At 32.9% G+C, this 25,665-nt stretch overlaps 2 protein-coding genes across 8 annotated transcripts; one reads left to right on the top strand and one right to left on the bottom strand.

Annotated features, from left to right (window-relative positions):
* Positions 1–3,675: 3,675 nt before the first annotated feature.
* Positions 3,676–8,721, top strand: LOC124353513 (54S ribosomal protein RTC6, mitochondrial). Of its 5 annotated transcripts, none has more exons than XM_046803377.1 (2): positions 3,676–3,832; positions 8,321–8,721. In XM_046803377.1, exon 2 carries the CDS (start codon positions 8,323–8,325, stop codon positions 8,665–8,667), a length of 345 nt encoding a protein of 114 aa, XP_046659333.1. In that variant the 5' UTR covers positions 3,676–3,832; positions 8,321–8,322; the 3' UTR covers positions 8,668–8,721. The 5 variants fall into 5 exon arrangements, with proteins under 5 accessions (XP_046659333.1, XP_046659334.1, XP_046659335.1 ...); XM_046803378.1 differs by lacking the exon at positions 3,676–3,832 and adding an exon at positions 3,848–3,987; XM_046803379.1 differs by lacking the exon at positions 3,676–3,832 and adding an exon at positions 4,627–4,961.
* A 5,716-nt stretch (positions 8,722–14,437) lies between these two features.
* On the bottom strand, positions 14,438–25,665 carry LOC124353512 (lariat debranching enzyme). Of its 3 annotated transcripts, XM_046803374.1 has the most exons (11): positions 25,480–25,665; positions 24,082–24,297; positions 21,094–21,219; positions 19,855–20,020; positions 19,562–19,662; positions 19,051–19,174; positions 18,052–18,117; positions 17,526–17,668; positions 16,318–16,662; positions 15,544–15,707; positions 14,438–14,683 (listed from the first exon to the last, which is right to left on the bottom strand). In XM_046803374.1, the coding sequence occupies exons 2-11, from the start codon at positions 24,276–24,278 to the stop codon at positions 14,547–14,549; spliced, it is 1,569 nt and encodes a 522-aa protein (XP_046659330.1). In that variant the 5' UTR covers positions 24,279–24,297; positions 25,480–25,665; the 3' UTR covers positions 14,438–14,546. The 3 variants fall into 3 exon arrangements, with proteins under 3 accessions (XP_046659330.1, XP_046659331.1, XP_046659332.1); XM_046803375.1 differs by lacking the exon at positions 15,544–15,707; XM_046803376.1 differs by lacking the exon at positions 24,082–24,297.

The raw sequence follows: 25,665 nt of genomic DNA, 5'->3' as shown, positions 1-25,665 counted from the left end.
CAACTACACATTTAAATGCCTCAGCCAAAACAAATTCAAAGTTAATACAACAACTATTGACGGTTATCGGAAGCTGGTGCACAAACTAAAAGAGCTGCAGGTCACCTTTCATACCTACCAAATCAAACAAGAGAAAGCATATCGCGTGGTTTTAAAAAATATGCACTTTTCCACTGATGTTGCGGACATTAAGATTGCTATTGAATCCTGTGGGTTCCAGGTTCGCAACGTAATGAATATGAGACAGCATAAAACCAAAGCACCTCTTTCAATGTTCTTTGTTGATCTGGAACCAAATCCGTGTAACAAAGATATATTTAATATCGAGTACCTCCTTAATGCAAAAATTACCTTTGAACCACCGCTCAGGAAATCCGAGATCGTTCAGTGTAAGCGATGTCAAAGTTATGGACACACCAAAACGTATTGCTGGCACCCTTACAGGTGTGTTAAATGTGGCCAGAACCATGACACACGGGCATGTTTGAAATCCAGTGATACCCCACCTACCTGCGCTCTATGTGAGGGGAACCACCCGGCGAACTACAAAGGTTGTTCTGTGTACCGTGAACTTAAACAAAAATCGTTTCCCCCGATCAGACCCAAGGTACCTGAAAGTAAAACTCATGATCAATCACCTCGGGGAGCCCAAGAAGTGGTAAGACCTCCCAGTCCATCCACTGTTCGAATCCTGCCGGGACGATCATATGCACAGGTGGCATCCAACTCGATGTCTGAAGATAACAGTACTCAAAACGCTTTAAGTAAAACACTTAACGACTTTTTCAGAAAATTTGAAAAAATAATGATACAACAGGCTGAACAGATAGGTACTTTAATGAACCTATTGTCTTCCGTCATTTCGAAGCTAAAATGAATAATTTTTATAGAATAGCACTTTGGAACGCCAATGGCTTGAGTAACCATACTCAAGAGGTTAAAATATTTCTTGGTCTTCATAAAGTTGATATTATGCTTATCTCCGAAACTCACTTCACAGATATGACACATTTCAAAATTCCTTTTTACTCTCTGTGTCACTGTAATCATCCAGATAATACTGCTCATGGTGGTAGTGCGGTATTAGTTAAAAATAGTATAAAACACCATGCCATACCTGCTTATAAGTATAATTATATTCAAGCTTCCAGTGTTGTGATTGAAGACTGGTCAGGTCCACTCACGGTATCTTCTGTGTATACCCCTCCTCGTCATAACGTTTCATACCAGCAATACAGCGACTTCTTCAATACCTTGGGTTGTAGATTTATTGCGGGGGGTGACTTTAATGCGAAACACACCATGTGGGGCTCTCGGCTGTGCAATCCCAGAGGCCGTAATCTCCTTAAGACTATCAACGACAATAACTATCAATATTTTTCTACGGGAGAACCGACTTATTGGCCTACTGATTCCTTAAAAATTCCTGATTTGCTTGATTTCTTCGTGACTAAAGGTATTTCCCAAACGTACACACGTGTAGAATCTTGTCTTGATTTATCCTCAGACCATTCTCCATTGATCTTCACTTTAAGTTCATCTGTCATTACTACAGAGGGTCCACTGCGGTTAAGTTCTAAATATACTGACTGGGACCAATTTCGATCTCTTCTTGATGAAAACTTGCATTTACACGTTTCCTTGAAGACAAATGGTGAAATAGATGAAGCTGTTGAATTGTTTAACAGGACAGTCCAGAAGTGTGCTTGGCAATCAACGCCGCATCAACGAAATGGAACCACTAATGGCCTGAACTACCCTCTTAGCATCAAGAAAAAGATTGCTCAAAAAAGAAGACTTCGTAGGATTTGGCAAAATTCCAGGAATCCTCGTGATAAAAACAACTTCAATAGAGCGGCGCGGGATTTGAAACGTTTGTTATCTAACTTCAATAATGAAAGGTTTCAGGTTTTTACTGCAAGTCTAACTCCTACAGAAGACACGAAATATTCAATGTGGAAAACTACTAAACACATGACTAGACCAAGAGTGCCGATTCCTCCGATTATCTTGCCAGGTGGTGGCTGGGCCAAGAACAACAAGGAGAAAGCTGAAGTATTCGCTACGCACTTACGCGATGTGTTCAAGCCCAGTGACTCAGCTCAAGCTCCTGACCCAGAAATTGAATACTTATTAGAATCACCTACCCAACTATCACTTCCTGTTCAGCCCTTTACTCCCTCTGAAGTAACTGAAATAATTGTGAAACAATTGAAGCCGTACAAAGCTCCTGGGTATGACCTCATTACAGGAAGGATTTTAAAAGAACTGCCGAGGAAAGCTATTATGTTTTTGACTTTTGTCTTCAACGCAATATTGAGAATTGAGCATTTTCCAGCACAGTGGAAATTATCGGAAATTGTCATGGTAGCTAAACCTGGGAAGCCTCCACATCAGGTTAGTTCTTATAGGCCCATAAGTCTATTGCCTGTGACTTCAAAAGTTTTTGAGAAGCTTTTTCTAAAACGATTTCAGCAAGTTATTGATAGCGGCAACCTTATCCCCAACCATCAGTTTAGTTTCCGCCAGAAGCACTCTACCATTGAGCAGATTCATCGTGTGGTCAATGTAGTGAAGGAAGATCTGGAAGCAAAAAGATACTGCTCGGCTGTTTTTCTTGATATCAGTCAGGCTTTTGATAAAGTTTGGCATGAGGGTCTCCTCTATAAATTAAAACTACTAGTTCCTCATTCTTTCTTTAATGTCATCAAGTCCTATTTGTCAAACAGGTTTTTTCGAGTCAAATTTCAAGACGAATACTCCGACCTCCACAAAATTGAGGCGGGCGTTCCACAAGGCAGTGTATTGGGTCCCATCTTCTACACCCTCTTCACATCTGACATACCTGTACGAGCCGATGTCACCATGGCCACCTTTGCTGATGATACCGCTATACTAGCCTCTCATGAAGTCCCAGGAATTGCATCCCAACGACTACAATCTGAGCTGGATGACTTGTCGGAGTGGCTTGTGAGATGGAGGGTGAAGGTTAATGAAACCAAGTCCACTCATGTAACTTTCACAACAAGGCCTGCTAACTGCCCACCTGTCTCTCTTAATAATGTCCTCCTCCCCCAATCTGAAGAAGTGAAATATCTGGGTATGCATCTAGACCGAAGACTAACTTGGCGTTCTCATATCTGGCACAAAAGATTATTTCTAAACTCAAAATTCAAAAAAATATCCTGGTTTTTAAACAAGAGGTCGAAATTATCATTAAGAAATAAGTTGTTAGTATACAAGGTGATTTTGAAACCTGTTTGGACTTATGGTATACAGCTTTGGGGTACAGCCAGTAACTCCAACATCGAAATTCTCCAACGTTTTCAGTCTAAAGTCCTTCGGAACATCCTGGAAGCTCCGTGGTATATAACTAATCAATTAATACATCAAGACACCAAAATTCCCACAGTAAAAGAGGAAATAACTCGCTACAGCAAGAAGTACCAAGACAAGCTGTATTCTCATCCGAACTATCTTGCGATGAACCTGTTGGATAATAGTGCGTCAGTTACACGTCTGAAGAGACACTCAATCCTGGACTTACCTCTTAGATTCTAATTTCAAACTTTCTTGTTTATTTGTGTTAGCTCTATCGGTGGTTAGAGTCTAACTCGTGTTAATTTATTATTTTATCTAATTTACTTATTGTTCTAAGAATGTCTGAACAGATTGTAAATAAAATTGTCCAAAAAAAAGACCTCCCCAAACAAACGCTAAAACCAAAGAAGGTTAATGATTACTGATTATTCGTCTTGTCGTCGGTGGTTCAAGTGTTTTCTATTGGTTTTGGTTTAGGTTTTTTGTGTTAAATGTTAGGCTAACACTATTAGTAAGTTTACTATTTGTTTTTAATAATCACTATCGTTCTATTTTAATTTAGTTTTATTAACGTAATCCACTTGAGTATTATATATTTAATAAAAACTAACATTGTTTGTAAGTTATCAAATAAGATCTTGTTTGTGGAGAAAAAGTATAAAATAGGTACTTTTTATAGCTATTTTTATTTTATTTTACATGTCAACATTGATTTTATTTTTCTTCTTCAATAATATTAAACTCTAATGTAATGTTAAATATGAGACTCTCCATTATAATTGTGATTACGGTGATTTTTTAAAAAAAGGGGGAGTTGGAATTAATGAACTTATTGCTGTAGTTGCAATCAATTATATTGACACTCTCAGCTTGTTCTTCTAGTCAGACTGGTTTTCTTGGCTATTTGTGTCGGGTCGGGCCCCATTCCACCATTTTGCTACAATCCAATTTGAAAGCCCCTTTTCACCATTACCAGAATGCTAGGAATCACTCAATTTAGTAGTTAGCGAACTTTGTAATATATAAAATGTATGAAATCGTTTGACTGTTTAGCTGTGTAATTCAATTACTTAAAATTTTAAAAAGTATTCATAAGTATCAAAGGAGAACAATGTAAGTTAGGCTTGTCGTGAGATAATCAACGTTTTCAGTTAGGGCTTCGACCTAGCTGGGTAACTAAACTCTATCGGAATGCAACTGGCATGTGGCACAACTCCAGTGACAGTGAACATTACAAACACACAATGTACACAGTGAGACAATGTGTATTCAGCTACATGAATTAAAATACTTTCTAGTTATTGCTGTCATCTGTTGACAGCACTGTGGATACTATTTTTGACATTGGTTGTGTACTGGTAGATTTTTCATTGCCCAATTAGGACAAGACAGAATCTTTAAAATCTAATCAGTGAGCCTTGGAGCAGTACTTTGATAATATTCGGATGTCACTATTTTTAAAAGAAGTTTTCTTTCACGAGACCAAAAAAACTTAATTTTTAACAAGAATAGACTTTCTCTTGCTGTGAAAATTAGGCTATATGTCATTATGACGATCGTTTCTTGTTTCCTGTCCCCCCAAAGGAAGTGATGAGGGCTGAAGAACGTCTGTCTGTCCTTATCAACTATTTGTTATTAGGGTATGTAAGTAGGTACATACATATATACGTATTAAAAATATAAAAAAGTTAAAGCGCTCACGTGATATGACTTGAATTTAGATACTATCTTGAGGGATGTTTTTCTTTTTCTACCAGAAGTGCAGAGTGGCATCAAAGGCGCGACCGAAGCCTGCACTGATTGTGAGGGGCATTTCCGATTGGTACTTTCCTGACATCTGATCATGTGCCAGATTGTCCAACGTGATCTGACGTCGGTAAAGATCTGGGATGTGATCTGAGGTTGAGAAAGTGCTGATCGGAAATGCCCCTGACTATTAGTGCAAGCTTAGATGCCACCCCGCAATTCTGGAAGAAAAAGAATAACATCCCTCGAGATAATACCTAAATTAAGCTCAGATTACGTTAGAGCTCGTAGATGTTATCTTTAACATTGGTAATCGACATATTTATAATAACCTAAACCTGCTTATATAAAATAATGTTGGTTTTGAGGTGATGACTTAAGAAAACATAAAAATAATATCTAGTGACATAGTTCTAAAATATCAGATGATTTGTAGGATGAATTAGTACATTACTGTACAGTACTGAAACTGACAAACTATCAATATGGTTGATGCCTTCCATGACTTTATGGCAAGAACAAGATGTACTGTATGTAAGCTGCAGTTGACAATTGAATGAATTTCAGTTCCGGTGTATTGCCGATTTGATTTGAGGTAACATACATTATGATTTGCTTGTAGCCATGAGCTTGTAACACATCGCATAACCATGTTCAGCACCAACTGTGCTACGAGTAAAATGACTGTAGCGATGTCATTTGAATATCCCACCAGGAATGTTGAGTTTCTGTGTTTGGCTGCAGTGTAATAAGTGGTCACCACGACAAACCGATAGTAAACCAAATTAGAAACCAGGCATTAGAAACACCTAAACAATTTAATACAAAAATATTATAATTAAGTATTGCCAGTTGTTATGTATTTATTTATTATTTTGTATTAAAGGGAAAAATCAATATTGTTTCAAATAAATTCAAACAACAAAATAAAATAATTTTTGTGGTGTTTGATTTGAATAATGGCCACAAGTAAAATGGTGATGAATATGCATTATATGTATGTATCAAATTGTCAGATGTATATATTCTTAAAAAAAAATGAAATGGATTTTACACTGCTTTGTTTTTCACATATAATAATATACATAGTTTTAATTCGTTAATAATCTATTATTTTTTATATATATAAAAATAAAGCTGAAATATGCTATAATTGTTACCTACATCGTAATTCCGTTCTACATTTTGGCGTTTTATTGTTCAATAATCAGAAATACCAATGAGTCAATTGAAGTGGTGGCTGCTTGTTATATTGCAACCATTTATTTTTTCTGGTTTTGATTTACTGATGGAGCATGAGTTATGTTCGTCTGAGGTTGATCATTTATTAATAGAGAGTGGTATTGAGGCTAGTGCAAGTGATCGTGATACATATACTCTTAGTTGTAATGATACTGTCAATATTTGTCTGCGCTTGTATACTTGCCCTGAGGTTATTTTAGGATAATATTGATATTTGCCTATAAACGCATTAAGATAAGGATTGTTATTTGTTAGGTTATACACTGGTATTGAATAGTTTAATACAATCTAGGTTATACACTGGTATTGAATAGTTTAATACAATCTAGTCATAATAAATTGGACAATAGGTTAAAATATTACATTAACCCTCTGAAGTCGGTATTACATTCATATGATTGCTGTTATTTATCACCTGGCCACAACGGTGGCCATGACTGTTCTCTGCCTCAGGTCATTGATTTATGACCATTGTTCTTTCTCTTTGCTCGACGGGCCATAACTAGTAGCCCTCACTATTTAGCTGTTCAGCTCATCAGGCCACTATGTGTACCCACTATATTGTGCAACTATAACATTTAATCCTTATCCAGTTGTGAGTGAAAAGTGATGCAATCTTTTAACCAAATAAGTAACAAAATTAATTATCATTCCTTTATTTGCAGTACATACCATAGTAAACATTGTACAGAATGATTTTGTATCCAAGCCAATGTCGCTGTAGCTGCCATAGTGTGTCCTATCAACGTATTACAATATTGCATTTGGTGGAGATAAAGGTCAAAATATGGAAACGAGTTAATATTCTAATGGTACTGATTTTATTTTTATTTGCAGATTGTATCTAATGATATAGATTGATATTTAAAACAGATCAACCGATAACTTAAATTACACATTATTAGATTAGTTTAGAAAACAATTACGAGGACTATCCAGAAAGTAGATTACGTTTTACTCTGTAGCCAATAGGGGCGAGACTAATATAATGACCATTTTTATATCAGGTTGTTTCTCCATTCAATGACTATACAGCTGTGCTAGTGAGAGGTTACTGTAGTTCCTTGTTGTCTCACAATAGCAGTTTAAAGTGTGTGATACAATTGAAAATCTAACGAGTTGTGAAGTGAAGTCAGTAATAAGATTTTTGTTGGCTAAGCACAATAAAGCAATTAAGATTTATCAGGAACTATGTGAAGTTTATGAGAACAATATGATTACTGAAGGTGGAATGTGTCAGTGGTGCATTAGGTTAAAAATGGCCGATCTAATGTGCATGATGACAAACGAAGTGGACAGTCAAGCATTGTGATTGATGATATTGTCTCTGAAGTCGATGGGAAGATTAAAGAAGACCGCCGATTCACAATAACTGAACTCTCACTTAGTTTTCCTCAAATTTTAAGAAGTTTGTTACACAAAATTGTTACGCAGAAGTTAGGTTACCATAAATTTTGTGCAAGATCGAGTACCGACGACCAACTGCAAATTGGACTCGAGATATCCTGGATGCTTTTAAATGGGAAGTGTTTCTACATCCACCATGTTGTATTTTATTTTTTCCAAACTTTGCTTCAGTGTTTTCAATTACCTTTTTGGGATGTTCCTATGATTTGGTTGATGTCAATTATTTATTCTTGGATAAATGTAAATTAGCCAGTACCATCAGTATTAGACATAAGTGTTTGAATGCATTTAACTGTTTAGGTAAATAAAACTATTCCATGACTTACGGAATTGTCTCAAAGTTGTTCAAATTATGTAGCTTTTAATATTAATAATGGCAAAAGTAATAAAGTGCTTTGAGTTTTTCTGCTTAAGTTCATTGTACTGGAGACCATGGTGTTGATATAATGACTTGCAACTCGGCAGATCTCGGTGGCAAATGCTTAACATCAAGAAATGAAATAGTGCTTCTATATGTAGTTGTAGAATGGAGAGAATATTTGAGCTGTGTTTTAGTGGAACTGTTTATTTGAGACTAATTGAAAACCTTTGTTAACATTTTCAGAAATGAACTTCTTGGCGAACACTTTGAAACTAAGCCTGACAAGAAGTTCAGTGTATCTGAGGCCAATTACAAGGAGCAGTATATTCACAGAGGATGTAGCATCAAGAGTGACGAAGGCGTTCCTCCAACCTGTGTTACCTTGTCTGACTCTGGTGAGTGGTTTCAAGGTAAAATACACTGTGAAGAGGCGGTGTAAGGACTGTTACATGGTGGTCAGAGACGGAAGGATGTACAACATCTGCCCAACACACCCTCGACACAAGCAGATGTCATTCACACCGAGCCAGAAGACCTTGAACACGAGATACATAACATGGGCCAGCCAAAGCAAGATAAGGCCTTGGTAGATGCAAGATATTTCTGATCATAGATTTGTAAATAAACAGTTTTTTGTTCAATAATGTATTTTAGTTCATTCCCAACCTAATCCCTAGGATCTTTTCCAGACCTGCCTGTTTTCTTTGCACAAACAGGCCTATTTTTGATTAGCAAAGGGGTTTTTAGAACTGCTAAAAAGTAATTTAGTCTGTAAATAAAATATATTTTTTATACTTGTTTGGGAGAGCTTAGAATGAAGAGCTTGATTATACAGAGTGAGTTTTATGTCCTGGCACACCTGGATATAATTTAAACGGCCCGAGATATCAATGTGAAACCTTGACCCTACCTATTATAACATATTTTTTAAATTTTTCAAGTTCTTGAAAATTTTGTCCCCTCTTTTTTAAAGGGGGGCAACTAAACATTTTCAAATACAAACCCCTATCATGTGACCCCTCATTTTAAAGGGAATAAAAATAGAAATCCAATAATGCAAACTAGAGGTCTCTACGTTTAACAGATTTTATGACAAATTTACAATTGAGTAGAGGGGGGCAACTAAACATTTTCAAATACAAACCCCTATTATGTCTCAAGTTTTTACACACGTCTAGCACACTGTCAAACAGCCGAAGGTGAACAGTTTGAACACCTGCTACATTAAAACGGTAACTGTTTTTAAAATTAGCGTTAGTGTTGACTCATGTTACGATAAACAGGACAAGACAGTTACTGATTTTATTATTGTAAATTTGTCATAAAATCTGTTAAAATAAACGTAGAGACCTCTAGTTTGGATTATTGGATTTATTTTTTTTATTCCCTTTAAAATGAGGGGTCACATGATAAGGGTTTGTATTTGAAAATATTTAGTTGCCCCCCTTTAGAAAAGGGGGGCAAAATTTTCAACAACTTGAAAAATAAAAAAAAAAGTTATAATAGGTAGGGTCAAGGTTTCACATAGATATCTCAGGCCGTTTAAATTATATCCAGGTGTGCCAGGACATAAAACTCACTCTGTATGGTAGAAAAAGTATAACTTAACACACACTACTGAAATTATCTAAGATATTACTGTACATAAATAAAATACAGCTTTAACACCTTCACTGCAACACAAGTCGTGTTCCAACGTTGTGACAACCAGGATAGTTGTAAGCTGTGTCCACCGCAGTCAATGTGTTTATATATATACTGTAACATCAGCTGTGTGTCAGCTAAGGGGATTCTAACTCGTATTGTTTCAAAAAAATATAATTTTTACTTTTTTGTTGTTTATTATGCATTGAAATCTCCTCTTTTAAGTGGTATATTACTTTTTGTTTTATCTCAATTTAAACTTATAAAAATATGTTTTTTTATAAACTGTCATAGTGTTTTTTTGGTGCAAATATAACCAATCTTTATTAGACCAAATATAGTTTGACCATAACAATCATTTCATCTCAAAAGATATATATTTTGGGACTTTACAGACAAACAGCTTTTGGAAAGTCGTGGCAAAACACAGAATCCAAAGAGTTGAAGAATAATGTTATATGGTGACATTACCTACTCTGAATTATGATGTTTTTACTGCAATTTGTACATTTAATGATGGTTATATAAGTAGAGTAAATTCATGGAACATTTAGGTTTGATTGTATGAAAATATCTGGAGAGTTCGATCAAACATCTGGAGCGAATTAAACTGCAAACAGTTGAAAAAGCAGCTAATGAATTCAAAAAGAAAATCAGACAGGTCAGGACTCTGAAAAAAAGAAAACTTGAGAATCTAATTTTTAACCAGGAGGATCCAGACAACACTGACCTCGACATTACTAAACAGTTACATAGCTTAATTTTGTTTCTTTTTGCGATTTCCTAAACTTGTGTTTTAAATAGCTTGATGCCACATTTTTTAGATCAGGAAGATCCTAAAGTGAAATTTTTACTCCATATCTTTTGTAATATAAGCTAATCATAAGACATATGGGTTAAAAAAACTATTTAAAAAAAAATATTTTTTTGACTATTTATTTTTCATGATGTAAACTTCTCTGTTTGTATAAAATGTCTAATTTTATTTATCTTGTTTGTGTCTCTAAATAAAAGTCCAAATAATGAACAGAACAAATTTCAGAGTCCTAGCTTGATTAGTTATAAATGGCATAAAGATAACATTACGGAAGATAGGGAGTTAAGACTCCCCTTAATCAAAACAAATGCAATATTCAACAACTAGAGGAGTTACCCCATCCAATGTGCAAATAAAAACTGCCCTTAGAATAAAATCACATTACAAGGTAATACAAAATTTTCATGAATTTATCGAAATAAACCAATATTAAATTTTACATGGTTTAGTCGACTTTAATTTAGTTAAGAGACTATAGGAGTCAGCAAAGTTGTATTTTAATGCATGTAGAATCAGCAGGCACACTGTAGGATCAATTAAGGGTTTATAAACAAATACGTACTATTACAATTTTTTGGTAAATATTTATTAATTCTCATATTATTGAAATAAAATGAAATTCTTTATTAGCCCCAGAGAACATGTTACAATGTTATAAGGCTTGTCAAATAGATAAGAAACCTAAATACTAATATAAATTAATTTAATCTTACAATTATACTAAATTTTCAAAATAATTTTAAGTATAGCACATCATGGAGTCAATATGTACAGTGTTAACAAGTTCCTGGTGAATCCGGCCTAAAATCATCAAATGTTTACATTTAATTTTTCAGCAAAAATTCTTTAATGACCCTTTTGATAGAATTTAATGTTGGAATCTGCTTCCGCGCTATTAGAATTTATTGAAAAATATTGGCTATTATAAGAAAATTATTTTTTAAACTGGGTAGTTTTGTGTATTGGGTCTGGTATAGAATTAATGTTGCATATAAAATTATTATGTTAGGAAATAAGAGGTTTACTTCGCACACTTGTAAGTTTGAATCAGGATTTCCATTATTTCCACTTTAAATATTCGAAGATCTTTAAAATGGTTTCTCCATGATTGGTTAAAGTCTAAATTGCTTAATATCCTAATTGCTTTTTTCTGAGCTTTGAAAACTTTTTCTATAACCGGTGACATGCCCCAGCAAACAATACCATACCGCAATAGAGACTCAAAATAAACATTTTTTGCCATTCTTACATCAGTGAGATGTCTAATTTTTCTAACTGCACAACTTATTCAATAATAACTTATTTACTTATTCAAATTAACATCTATAAAATGATGCTCATTCTAAAAACATTAGTGATTGCACATTTTTAATTTGAAAAATTTGTATGGTGCCATATGGTGATTTCACTGACTATTTAAGGGGGCTAAAGTGACTAATCCATCTTCATGGAAACTCGTCTAAGAGACCGCATACGTATGTTGGGAGCATAATGTGGAGCTGCACACTCCTGCTGGGAGATACGGTTGAAGTTTCCTTCACAAACAATTTTTAAGTCTCAGGATCTTCTGATGGTGCTCAAAATTAATGCTAAACTAGTCCCATTAAATTTTCGTGAATGAAAAAGAACCAGACTGTAATTGTGGAAAATACTTCGTCAAACGATCACCTTTTAGGGATATTGTGTGTGGATCTCACAATATTCATGTTAGTTTCCCGTGCACTATTTAAAAAGAAAGTGCATTCATCACTAAAACATGTCTTATTTATATAATCGTGATCTTGTTCCAATACTTTTTGGCACTGTTCTACTGAACTTCAAGTGCCGATCACGGTCATCTTTATTCAACCGTTTTATCTTTTCTGTAGGGATGAAATTTATCCTTTTTAAAAATTTAATGCATCAATTGAAGGAGTTTTGCTTTTGCATAGGTGCTCTTACCGACTGTTGCAGTGGTTCTGTGACATGAAGTGAAAGTCCCATTTGTGTATCTTCACCTTATTGAGCTCTTCCTGAAATTGAATTATGATGTATAACATCATCGTATATTTTACCTTAAATACTCTCTATCAACTGGCTTATCAGGATGAACGTTGCTAAAAAGTAGCATGTGGTATCCAATTAAGACAAATAAAGAGAATTACTACGACAGCACTACCGTGGGGCAGACTGCAGCCCATCAGCATTGTGGGTCAGAGGTCTGTGGTGTCTGAACTTTCGGTAAGAGATCAGGATTTTGCTGGTACACAAAGTCGGTTCAGTACAACCAAAAACAGAAAACAAGACTTTTTCATCTGAACTCTACTTTTAACTTTGTTTAACCTTTTGGAAAAACAAACCTGAGAACTATTTCAGAGGAATTTGCAGAGATTCACCAAAACTAATATATTTTTAAAACAAGAAATTTTATCCTCTACCTTCTATATTTAAATAATAGGAATGGTAACTTATAAGATGTGCTTCAAATATATATTTGATTTACGTAAAAATGTATGAATATATATTTGTATTAGTTAATATTAAACCAGTCCTTAAAAATGAAATATCTCTATTGCGGTTTAGATTACAACTACCAAAGTACGAAGTCAAGATAAATAAAAATTAATGATGGTCTGTTTACCAACTGACATAAGTTTATAGAACCAGCAAAAACGCTGGCATTGACAAATATAGACAGAAAATACGAACTTTAATTAATAAACAAGTTTTATTTAAAAACCACTTTGTTGTTACTGTAATTTTATAAATAGTTTAATACACAGACAACTACAAAAATAGGTTTTTTCAATTAGTAATTTGTGTATTGCTGATTAATCGTGAATAGGAGCAGCAGACTACGATGATGCATTAAAATAAATATAGAAATTACGAATTATAACTAATAATTTGTTTAAGTATGGTAATTTGTTTATTTTTTATATACAAAATTCTGTTAGCAATCGGTAAATGCGTACTGCCGTTCAGCTGTCAGCTGTGAATAGACTTATTGGATTTGATATTCAGCTTCCACACATCGCTTGCAATATTGTGAAATCGTCATTTCAAAATGTATTTTAAGCACATCTGTTGGTATCAGAATAGAGTTCGGATTCACCCTAGTAAAAATTCCAGGAAAGTATATTTTGTGTACAACCACACCAAGTGGTGTAATACTATCATAGTTGTTAGACATAATTTTACTGTGTGTAAATGTGTTTCTTCAACTATTTGCAACGTTGTTGTTACTTTAAAAAAGTGAATATAAGAATCATTTATTTCACTACTGTTGTTTTATAACTGTGTAATCATATGTAATAAAAAAAAACAATTTTGTAATTATGGTAGGCACACAAAGCACAACCAAAAACACATTTGTGGCAAGTTATTTTGCACTTGTTTAATATTTAAAAAGTTTTTAGACCCATACTATTATTTGAATTGAGTAAAACAGTAATATTTTAACACTTTGCAATGAATCCAATATAAACTTAAGCGATTCTAATATTAGCAAACATCACATTGTATACTTTTGCATAAGCTGATATAAAATCATTAATTTAATAAAAAAAAAATAAATAAAAAAACAGCTGAACAGAAAAATCAAAACATTTTAGTAATGGAAAACATAATTAAACCTTTTCTTTGAGACTAACTGATTAACACGTTAATCAGAGAAATTATGTTCATAAGTATAAAATTATTGTTTTGTAAAAATAAATGTTTTCTTCTCCAGACCATGTTGTGTCTTTAATTATTGAATGACAAATGTTTAGTTTTGGTTACAATGATAAAATATAGAATTTTTGACATAACACGAGCTCTTTGATTTAAAACTCCAGAATCTCAGCACGAGATTTTTCAAAGGAAATCCTTAGTGGGAATCTGGTTTCACATTTCAACACAAAATAAAAACCAACATATAGAATGATAAAAATTTATATACAGAATTTATAAAACACTATTTACAATATTTACAAAATGATACAGATATGGTAACTACATATGTTCTATGTAGACAAGGGCGGTCCGTCAGGTAGTCTCCTCACTGGTGTAAAACTCTTGATTTCTCCGCTTGAACTTCTTCCTTGGTTGGCTGGGTTCACTTTCTTCAGTTTGTGACGTGTTGGTTGATGCCGTCAGATATGTACTGTTGGTATTCGTTGAATCTGTAAAATGAACAAATACTTGAGATACTTCATGGGTACAGTTGGTTTTAATACTTCCCAATACGTGTTAAAGCAATATTTGAAAATATTGTAAATATTTCAATGATGAACTATTTGACTTGTTATTTTTTTACTAATTAACTTGTCATGCGTAATTTGCTTTAGCAATGTTATCAGGGAATCAATGATTTACATTTTACAATTAATTGCCCAGATAATTTATGTTGAAAAAGCATTTTTATGATATTAAAAATAAATTTTTACAAACAAATACCTGGTCTATGCTTGTATGAACTAAGGAAAATAAAAATAAAACATGCCCATCATTGAGTTTTTACACTCACAATTAAGTGTACATATCAACCTATTTAATTAGTGATAACATTTTTAAATCATAAAAAATATAATAACAACTTTGAAAACCACTTTATAACAGCTGATTGCCTACAGAATGTTAGTGTGTTGCATTGAAATATATATACAGATACGCAGTATTCACTTTAATTAATTTACCATAAGAATGAATTAATCCTACAGCACTACAATATTGTAATTTTAGCAGTGGCATGTATAGAAAGTTATTTGGTGGGGGGGGGGGGGAGCTGACTTACTGGGTGATCAAGGAAGTATAAAAAGTATGTTAAAAAATAGAGGCTTGGGAATCTTACGACTGGAAATCTTTTAGCTCTAAGACCTCATGAATGTGTTCTAGCTTAAAACAAACTTGGGTGCGATTTTTATGTACATGTTTCAACATTTGTTTTTTTTTTCGGGGAGGGGGGGGGGGGGGAGACTCTCCATTATTGGGCTTAACTGGACAAAGTTCGGTATCTTTGTAAAGAAAACACAATGTAACGTACCTTCACTTTCATGCAACGATTTAAACTCTTGGGAAGACTCCTGAGGTTCTTGGGTCAAGGGGAGGAAGTCTTCTGAATTTTCGTCAGGAAGAGATAACTTAGGAAGTGGAAGAGACATACTGAATCGTTTTATCGGCAGAGACCGTGTACTGCTTCCCGTATATCTGTGACAGAACAGATGCATGTGAGGGCTGAGTATCCATAAAAACTAGTTTGTTGAGTAAAAGTGGATAAGAGAAGTTCGGCTGTCTGTATACTGGTTGTTATAATCTGATTAGATTGATCTTTTTAAACAAAAAGTTCTTGAAATATACTAATAATATAACACACGTATGGAGATAAAGTATAATACGAGATACAATAAAATAATGATAAAACCCCTGTTGGTGTTCATGTGAAATATGTCTTGGAGCAACAGAGCAGAGAGTGCAGTGAATTTGGTACAAGTGTTTATCAAGACACTGAATAAAATTCCCATTCTAGCAGTATAGATTTTAAATTTGAATAATTTCTTGTTTAGTAAGAAATTGTTAGAAAGTTGGTTTATGGATCTGCACTAGGCCTTATGATAGTGTCACTTTTCTTATAATACTTGGGTCACCTAGTACATCACAAGAATTCAGTCCTTTTTCAGTAGCACAGAATAATAACCAAAATACAGAACAATGAAAAATCTCAGAATGTGATACCCATACTAACAATTTAGGATGTAAATATTTTTACCAACAGGAGGATCAAAATTTTAACATTGAATATTATATAATGAGTGCTGACCTGCTTGAGTCCTCCAAGCTGGTGTCCAGGAAGGAGCTGTCATCGGCAGAGAGGGATGTCCGACTGAGGCTCCCAGGAGTGTCCGGAGTGTGTGCCCAGGAGTTGGGAGTGCTGTCCTGGCTGGTACTCTGGAGCAGGAGGTCCAGCGGGTCGTCCACACCCAGTAGCTCGCAGAAAAGCATCGTCTGGGGGTTCAGCTGTAAGCTCACCGGAGCGTACTGCGATGCTAAATTGTCGGGAGAATACGGCTCCACTGTCCGAGTAAAGTTGAGAGGCACGGTCAAGTCTCCGCCGAACCGTTTCAGTATGTGAGCCTTCTCCTTTTCAGAAGGGGTGAATATCCACCTGAAATCAAGTTAATATTGAGAAATGTTTAATCATTTTTGTCTTGTTTTTTCCAAGTCTGTATTTACATTGCTAATATTCATATTAAAAAATTCAAACTTATAGACATTATGGTTTTAAACCATTTGTCATAACTTTTTGAATGAGTTAAAATTTTCAAATTCTTATGAAATCATTTCAGATACACAACAGTTAAAAATCAAATATGTTGGAAAAATTGGGTTTATAGACTTGAATTACATAATTTTATGTTTCCATACGCTTAAGCTGATGTTATTTGACGAAAAACAATTGTTCAGACAAAGTAGTAGGAAATTTAATAGATAATTACAGTTTTTGCATCTTTTACTTTAAAGGATCACTCAATACATCTTTCTTTGTAATGTTTGAGTTTTTCCTCTCTTTCTCGTTTGAGAATGCGGGACAATTTCGGAATCCAATGAGAATACTTTACATTATTCAATTACTGTAAACAGATCAATTGGAAAATCACGCAGACTTGTCTATATTATAGAATACATTCGTAGTGACACAGTTTCCCACAAAGCTCACATAAAACGTTCAAAAGGTACTTAATTTTGAAAATTGTTAAAAGGAAAACTTATGGCAATGCTGAGAGCGCTGAACAGTGATCAATTCTGTAATTTTGTGCTTTTTGTCTCTGTAGATGACTGACAAAGTCAAATCAGTGTCCTAAATAACTTACATTTAATGAAGTTATACATTTCTTGAATTTACGACAAAATCATTTACACCTTACATTTAGGAGTTGTATGGAAAAAGTGATTTTTTTACACTACCATAAACTCGAATATTTATTCTAAATACAGAGCCTAAAAAGACAATGGGTTGGGAATGCTCACCTCTCATTCTCCGAGGGTCCAGGCATGTACGTCAGCCCTCTCTTGACACTGAGCAGATGGTTGGTCAGGTGGACTATCGTTAACCACTCCAGATCGTAGCTGAGGGTCAGAGGCTTGTTCTTGTCATGCTCTATATCCAGGATCTGCAAATGTTATAAATCATTTTTAGAAAAAATGTTTAAAGCGAGATAAAAAAAAACTTATTCAATTGTAAGTTATGCAATCTAAATTTCAAAGGACATATTTTCTTGACAGGATAAATCTAAAAATTGTTCACATTTAAAGAGAACATCCTAAGATATAACAAAATTTTACAATTTATAAAAATAAACATTTTTATAAATCGACTATGTTCACATGAAAAATCAAGATGTTCAAAACAATTATCAAGTTTGAGAAAAAAAACCTTTAACACAAATTCTATGATATAACATAAGAAAGTTCTAAAGAGCCGAATTCATCTGATCTAAATGATTAGTAACAAAGGAGTTTTAGTTGAGAATAGAAATTTAAATTATGAACACACCTGTAAAAATTTCCTTTTTGGCAAACACTTGTCTAACGCTAGAAACTTAGTGAATCCTTTTCTTGGCTGAAACATATTGAATATACATTAGGAGGAGGCAAAAAAAAAAAAACTATTATAATACAATGTTAAGTTGAAGTATTATAGTACATATTATGAAGTACAAACATTTTTCGGTACTAAAGTATTTCATTACCAGTAATAATATATTACATCTTAATACTTGTGGGTCAAATTGAGTAACAAATTGTCAGTTTTGTTACTCAATCAACCACAAACTGTCCACAACTTCAACCCCTTGACTGTCATACCCACGTTAACACAGGTAATTCCACTAATTGCCAAATCTGTGTTATTACGTTACTGTCTAAACAGCTGCTTCGCTACACAACGTCTGACAGCTGTAAGATGTTTATACACACTGGCCTCTAGTATTGTTTATTTGAACTACTACAAATCCACAGTAGTGCTGTTTAATTGCTACTACACTCTGGCGGTCAACTAAGAAACTATCACGTAACCCATTGTAAAGTTGTACCTGGATATCAGCAACAAAACTTTATTGTTTTCTAATTTTTCAATTGCGCTTTTGAAGTTTGTTTTGTTTTTTTATTTTGATTGCGCGGTTCAGTCGCTAAGGCAGGGATTAGTTCTAATAACGATACGGAAATTTGTTTTTCCGGAAGTGTTATTATGAGTTAAGCATTCAGCAATATAACTTATGTGAGAATGATGGCGATTGGGTTGTGGACCCCATTTATCAACCATGACCTGACGTGACCCCAATCAGGAGATTCTGACGGCAGTTTGGTAAATGAAGCTGAAGCTGATCATGGTTGGGGAGAAACACAGAATAACGCAAATAAAACTGACAGTAGCCTATAACAGCACCATTGAAAACTCGGCACTTAAAGGGTTAAAATTAGGGCTTGTCTGGGCCCACTTTTAACGGATAACACAAAATTAGCTCGTAAAGTTCATAATTATTTAAAACCTTACCCCATGAGAAACGATGGCAGCAAACTTGCAATGGAGATGAGCAGAGAACCAATATGCTGGCTTCATGTGATGCAGCAACTCTTCGGCCGGCCTACTGCCCAATGCGTTTTCCTCTATGTCTTTTCTGTAACGTAACAAGAAATTAATAATAGAAAAAAAAACAGTACACAAGAAGTCCTACATAAATAGGCCTAATCAGTATTTTCTTGAAAACATCTGAAAATAATACAAAAAATATTACAAGCAATGGATTTTATTTTATTTAGAAATACTACACAGTTTGATATCTAACAATTCTAAGTTGTTCATATGGTCAAGTAGTATCATTAGGTTAAAAGTAGGCTTATTAAGGATTTTATCTAAAAGAAACACGAAAAAATATTAATGTACAACTAGTACTAAATTATCACAAATCCAGTGCTGTACTATTTGTTGTTTTAAACCATAAAATGTTTTATTTCAAGCTTGTTCATGGAAAACTGCTGGTTAATTAGTTTAAAAAGTTACTTACTTGAAAAACGGTTTATACCGCAGCAATTGTCCAACGTCTCCGTGGCTAGTGATTCCAGTTGGCCAATCGTGAGAGAGCATCACATCCACCTTCTGGCTCAACTGTAAAAAACATCCTACAGTTAGTACGGGTTCCATTGCACCTTCCACATATGGTTAAGCTTACCACAAAAGATAGCTGGAAGTTAGTAGCATAAGGTTTTATAAAAAAAAGGAGTCCACTAGATATTTACAATCAAAACAAAATAGTTTCAAAGTGTCTAACTTAGAACTTTGTTGGAGTAATGGTCTTACCTGCTTTAGCCTGAACACTTCTAGGTTGCGGATATGGTAGACTGAACGTTTTGTGTCTTCTGTGTACGGCACTCTCTCGTAGTGGCCTCGCATGTAGTCTCTGCCTTTGTAAATTCCAGAAAGTCCAGCAATTCTGACACCTCCATAGTTCACCACTCCAGCATACCTTTGTAAAAAAAAAAATAATATAGCAATCCGAATATGTCATTGATTTAATGTAGCCTAACTGCAATTTATAATATTGACTCACTAATACTTGTATAAAGATATATGTTTTAGGTGAATATTAAGAATGTTGCTGTTAAAATTGACAACACAGTTTTTGGCCTGTGTATCAAAAATACATTTTGAAATTTTACAACCAATTTTGCTACCACAAGTAACACAGTTTTAATGATGCCAACTCATACCACATGAAAGGCATATGGCATTAATCCAGCAGAATAAAACAAGATAAAATAAACAAATTATTTAAAAATAAAAAGAATAGATCTTTCGGAATAAGCCTAATTTTGTATGAAAATTAACTATCAGTCCAAGCACAAGTTGAAAGTAAGCATTCTTATAGTGAATGTTAAAATAAGCTAATGATACTTATAATTATTAATTATATTATGTATAATTAAACAAATTAAACATGAATTTTAATTTCTAAAACATAGACTATGTTTTTTATTTCCTGTAAGAGAATCAATAAAGCCAAACATTCTACATTATTTATACATTTAATTTATCCATTCTACTAATTTTATTTTATAATTTATTCATTCTACTCATTTTCATGTTATAGTTCATTACTAGAATAAAACCCAATTTTAAAAGATATAAATTTCTTATGGGGAAAATCCATATTAAGTATGAATGATACACCATTAATATTATCAGATAAATCTTATATTTAATGGTCATTGGCACTGAGAAACTAAAAGGTTCCAAAATGAAACATTTTTGTATTCCTAATTATAACACGGTTTTAAACACATGTTCCATTTTAAAAGCAGAGCCTTGGATGTGTTGCGGGCAGTTTTAAAACCGATTGCCCTTTTAAACAAGACAAACGGTTTTTTTTTATATAATGAAACGGCAATCCAGTAGTTATTACACATTGCTCATTAGACTGTTTCCTATAAATAAAATGCTTTGAAACATTTCAAGCGTTGAGAAAGAAGTTCAAAGCTAATGTAAATTTATAAAATGCAGGTAAATATCAGCTGTAGCTTATAAGATAGTCCAGCTTACCCCAGATAATAAATATTAGGAGCTGCCCATCCACCGTAGCTGAGTTCCTGCAGATGGTTGGATGCTTCGTGATTTCCTCCGATGAAAATTGTCAGCACAGGAGCCACTTTTTCTCCAGAATAATACCTTTAAACAAATACATCAATTTGTTAATAATTCACAAAGCTAAAATTTCCTAGCGAGCTGTTGCTCATCATTACTAAGATATACAGGAGTGCTGAAAAGTTCTAGAAATGGTTAATTCAAAAATGTTCTTTTATATTTAAATTTATAATAGTGAAATTCTTAATATAAATTGTAAGGTTTTCAAGCTAAGTTTTTACTACATTAGCAATTACTCCAATGTTGACTCGAGAGGAGTAAATGGAAATTCCTACATGTAAGTATCGATCGCTTTTTGGATGTCTAATAGCTAAAACGAGAACAATTATATAAAATTTGTTTTTGAAAAATAGCCTACACTAAAGAGCTTTAAAAGATTCGAAAATAAATAAACCTTATCATTTTAAATAATTTATAAAAAAGTTCAAGAACTAAGGTAGGTTAGGGATAGCTAAATATTTTGTGCTGTAAGTAGATTTTCTTTAAAAACTAATTTAGACGTTTGGCCCTCTTGAGATTTTCCCTCACAATTATCTCACATATATTTCATTCGCATATCTAAAATAAGACCAAATTAGTATTGTAGTCTACAAGTATGATTGTATAAAATTAATTAATTTCACCTACAGTTTGTAGCTTAATCATTGATCTACATTTTGAATTCAGTTGACCACTAACTTATACAAAGATATTGCGTTAATGGCTAATAGGTTTCAGACTAAAAATTTCACTAATGAAAATAAGAAAATAAATAGTCCTATTAATATCTCGCATTAACAACCAAAATTTCTGAAAGTTGCCATTTTGTCTAAATATAGTACGGTATTTGTATAACATTATTCTTGTAATTTAATTATTATATAGCCTACCGTAAATATTAATAATAATATTAACTAATCTTGACTTCGCCTTATTCATGTTGCATCTGACTGACAAATAGATTCAAGATTCAAGATCTTTATTGGTCTTTAAACACATTCAATAGTGCAATGGACTTCGTCAAGTTACTAAAATATTCTAAACTAAAACACTAAACTAAAACTAAAAACAAACTACTCAGATTCTACCTACTCAATCCAGCCTACCAGCAAATATATAGATCTATACAATTAATAACAATAATAACCAAACAACCAACAGATCTATATAAATTAACAATAATAAATAACTATTAACACATTTAACATGGATAAAATTTTAAAAGTCAACAATATTAAAACTAAATAAATAATAAATAACTGAATAAATAAATACATTGAGACAAAATTTAAAAAATTATTCATTTATGTATATACAGATAAGTTAATAAATTAAAATACATACTATATCATGAATAAATAAAACAAATACAAACAAAACAATTACGGTTTATAATTTAACAAATCAATGGGACACACAACGAATATTAATTTTAAAAGCATAAACATGTAATATCGCTGCTTAAGAAATCTGAGACTGAGTAATAAATATTATTCTTGAACCAGTTCTCTAATACTCTCTTAAAATTGTTTAAAGGTACAATCCATGCATTTTGTGGTAATTTGTTAAACAGTTTAATTTTCATAAAAATATGGCTACCTCTAGTTTTTTCTAATCTTACTTGAGGAAGATCTAAAAAATACTTCCTCCTCGTATTATACCCATGTACTTGTTCCCTAATTGTAAAGCTGGGGAGGACTTCTTTTTACACTTACTAAACAACAGTAAATATAAAGATTTGGCAGTGTCATAATTTTATACTCTCTAAATAGAGGAACACAAGTTTCTCTGTCTGATACATTTTTTATTGACCTAATCGCTTTTTTTTGCCATATGAATGCTCTTTGTGCACTAGTACTGTTTCCCATAAAGTTACACCATATCTTAATTGCGATTGAAAAAGAGCATTATAAACTAATAACAATGTTTCAATAGATACATAATTTCTTAACTTTCTTAGAAGATAAACTATTCTAGATAGTTTTTTTACAAAGGTAATCAATATGATAGGCCCAATCCAACTTACTGTCCAAACAAATACCTAATAACTTAGCAGTTGAAGTACTCTCTTCTAATAATAGATTGTTTAAAGAAAAAACTATTTTCTCCGTCCTATTAATATCTTGCATTAACAACCTAAATTTCTGAAAGTTGCCATTTTGTCTAAATATAGTACGGTATTTGTATAACATTATTCTTGTAATTTTAATTATTAAATAGCCAACTATAAATATTAATAATATTAACTAATCTTGACTTCGCCTTATTCATGTTGCATCTGACTGACAAATGGTAATAAATGATTTGATTAGTTACCCTAGGCTGCAGTGTAATAAGTGGCCACCACCATCTAATTACTGATACCAAAATGCAAAACCAAATTATGTTATAGGTACTTCAAATCAAAATAAAGATCAGTTGTCTAAAAAAAAAATGATATAGCCTAATGATAAATAAAAATAAACTATCTAGGCTATATATGTCTGTAAAATGTAAGAAACTAGTGTAATTTTTAGTTACTTTTACTAGTTTGAAGGATAAACGCGTCTGACAGCTTGCGACACAAGTAACATATGTACATATCACGATTATAATTGTGGCCATTACTCAAATACAACATAAATGATTTTACTTTGTTTGAATTAATTTGGGACAATATTTCTAATAGGTAATTTTATACCCTGTTTCGATTGTGGTGGTGGCCACTTATTATACTGTTGCCAAATCCTATTCCATAAGATACAATAAAGGTTTTCTACGACCTCAGATAGATTAAAATGTAGTTTTAGCTAAGCTATTTGATGTACACAATTTCATACATATACGTTGAATTATTAATTAGTGAAATATGCTAATTTTTATACTTTTCAGCACTACTGTATGAATAAAAATAGGCTATTATCTTACTTGTAAAATGAGCAAATATTCTTGTATTTGTCGGACACTGCCATGCAGGACAGATCTTGTGTGTTTCTCGTAGCTTGGAAGTCGCCACAACAGATTAATAAATCCACCTTGAATCCCTCTTGTTTCTCTAATTCTTGCAAAGTTTCATAAATCTTCTCAAGCTCACCATGAGCACAACCCTCGACAGCGATCTTCATTGTAAGATTTTCGTTATTGCTAGTTTCAGAAAGAAAAAAATAAATGGGGTAAACAAAATTATGATCATAGATTAATCTTTTCAACAACATAAGCTTTCCCTATATGAAAGGTTGTGATGTAGTATTCATTTATTCTACAGAACACTTTAACTTATTTATACAGCCTCTCCATAATCTGTGACCTCTTACAGCCATTAACTATTAAGTTTAGCAATAAAGAGACCACGATGCAACACAAAAGAACAACAGGAATTTCTGCAATTGATTTGGATGATTGGTTAAGTAAGGTTAAATAAAATAACTGATCTATGTTAGCCTACGTACAGTTAACTTATCTAAAATTGTACTAGGCACATTAATTCTTTACTAGCTACTCATATTCATTTGAAGTACATGAATTAGAATTATTAAAATATAAAAAACTAGACTACGATGGAAGGTTTATGAAGGTAATAGGAAATTGTTAAAGTTTGTTGATAGGCATACAAAAAGTTAGTAGCATTAATAACTAAGAAGACTTTAGAAATGTTTGTATCTTAGATTTCATAACAGATAAAGCAAATTATATAAAATATAACTTGTTAAAATCATCAGTTTTACATAATAAATTCATAGCCTATGCAAGTAAACATCAGAGTAAACTAGGCTATAGCCTAGACTACAAGGGCTAAGTTCCGTGATCTCAGCCAGAAGTTAATTTCCTCCTTAGTATTGATATTGCCGCATAGGTCTATTAGGCTTAAGCTTGAGACTGCTAGACCACATACATTATACAGACCATGCCTACTTATATAAATTGAATCATATGCCAGCAAATAAAACTCAAGTTCAATCCATTTTTCAAAACTGTAATTTTAAAGAATTGAAAGAAACATAATATTAATAAAAAAAGAACGGTAATGTTTGGTTTGACCAAACATATTCAGAAGTGCTAAACCAGAGTAGGCTTATTATACCTCTTAAAAAATAAGACCTAAAGGCATGTAAACCACTAATATTGTTTCTATTTGTGTATTATATAAAATATTATAGTATATAACTACTCCTACTTCAACTTCAGTAATATTTAAAATCCTAAAATGGTTTTAATAGAAGTAATTAAAATAATTTCATTGAAAAAGTACCTACTAAGAAGTGTAGTCCTAATATAAAAAGTTACCGAAAAGCCTATTTACAATTTAAAATACTTGATACAACGTACCTTCAATGCAGGATGATCAGATAAAATAAATAGAGATGATTTAAATTACTTAAATAATGTTTTCGAAATTTAATCACTTAACAGTTTAAACCAATAATATTTTGGTTTATGTTTTGTTTAACAACAGCAACGGAACGGACTACCACTAACAACAAAGGACGAATCGCTACTGTACTGACTGACACG

Source organism: Homalodisca vitripennis, chromosome 2, assembly GCF_021130785.1.
Source record: "Homalodisca vitripennis isolate AUS2020 chromosome 2, UT_GWSS_2.1, whole genome shotgun sequence".
Classification (NCBI taxonomy): domain Eukaryota; kingdom Metazoa; phylum Arthropoda; class Insecta; order Hemiptera; family Cicadellidae; genus Homalodisca; species Homalodisca vitripennis.
The sequence above is the reverse complement of the archived record's forward strand: the minus strand, read 5'-3'. Positions and strand labels throughout refer to the sequence as shown.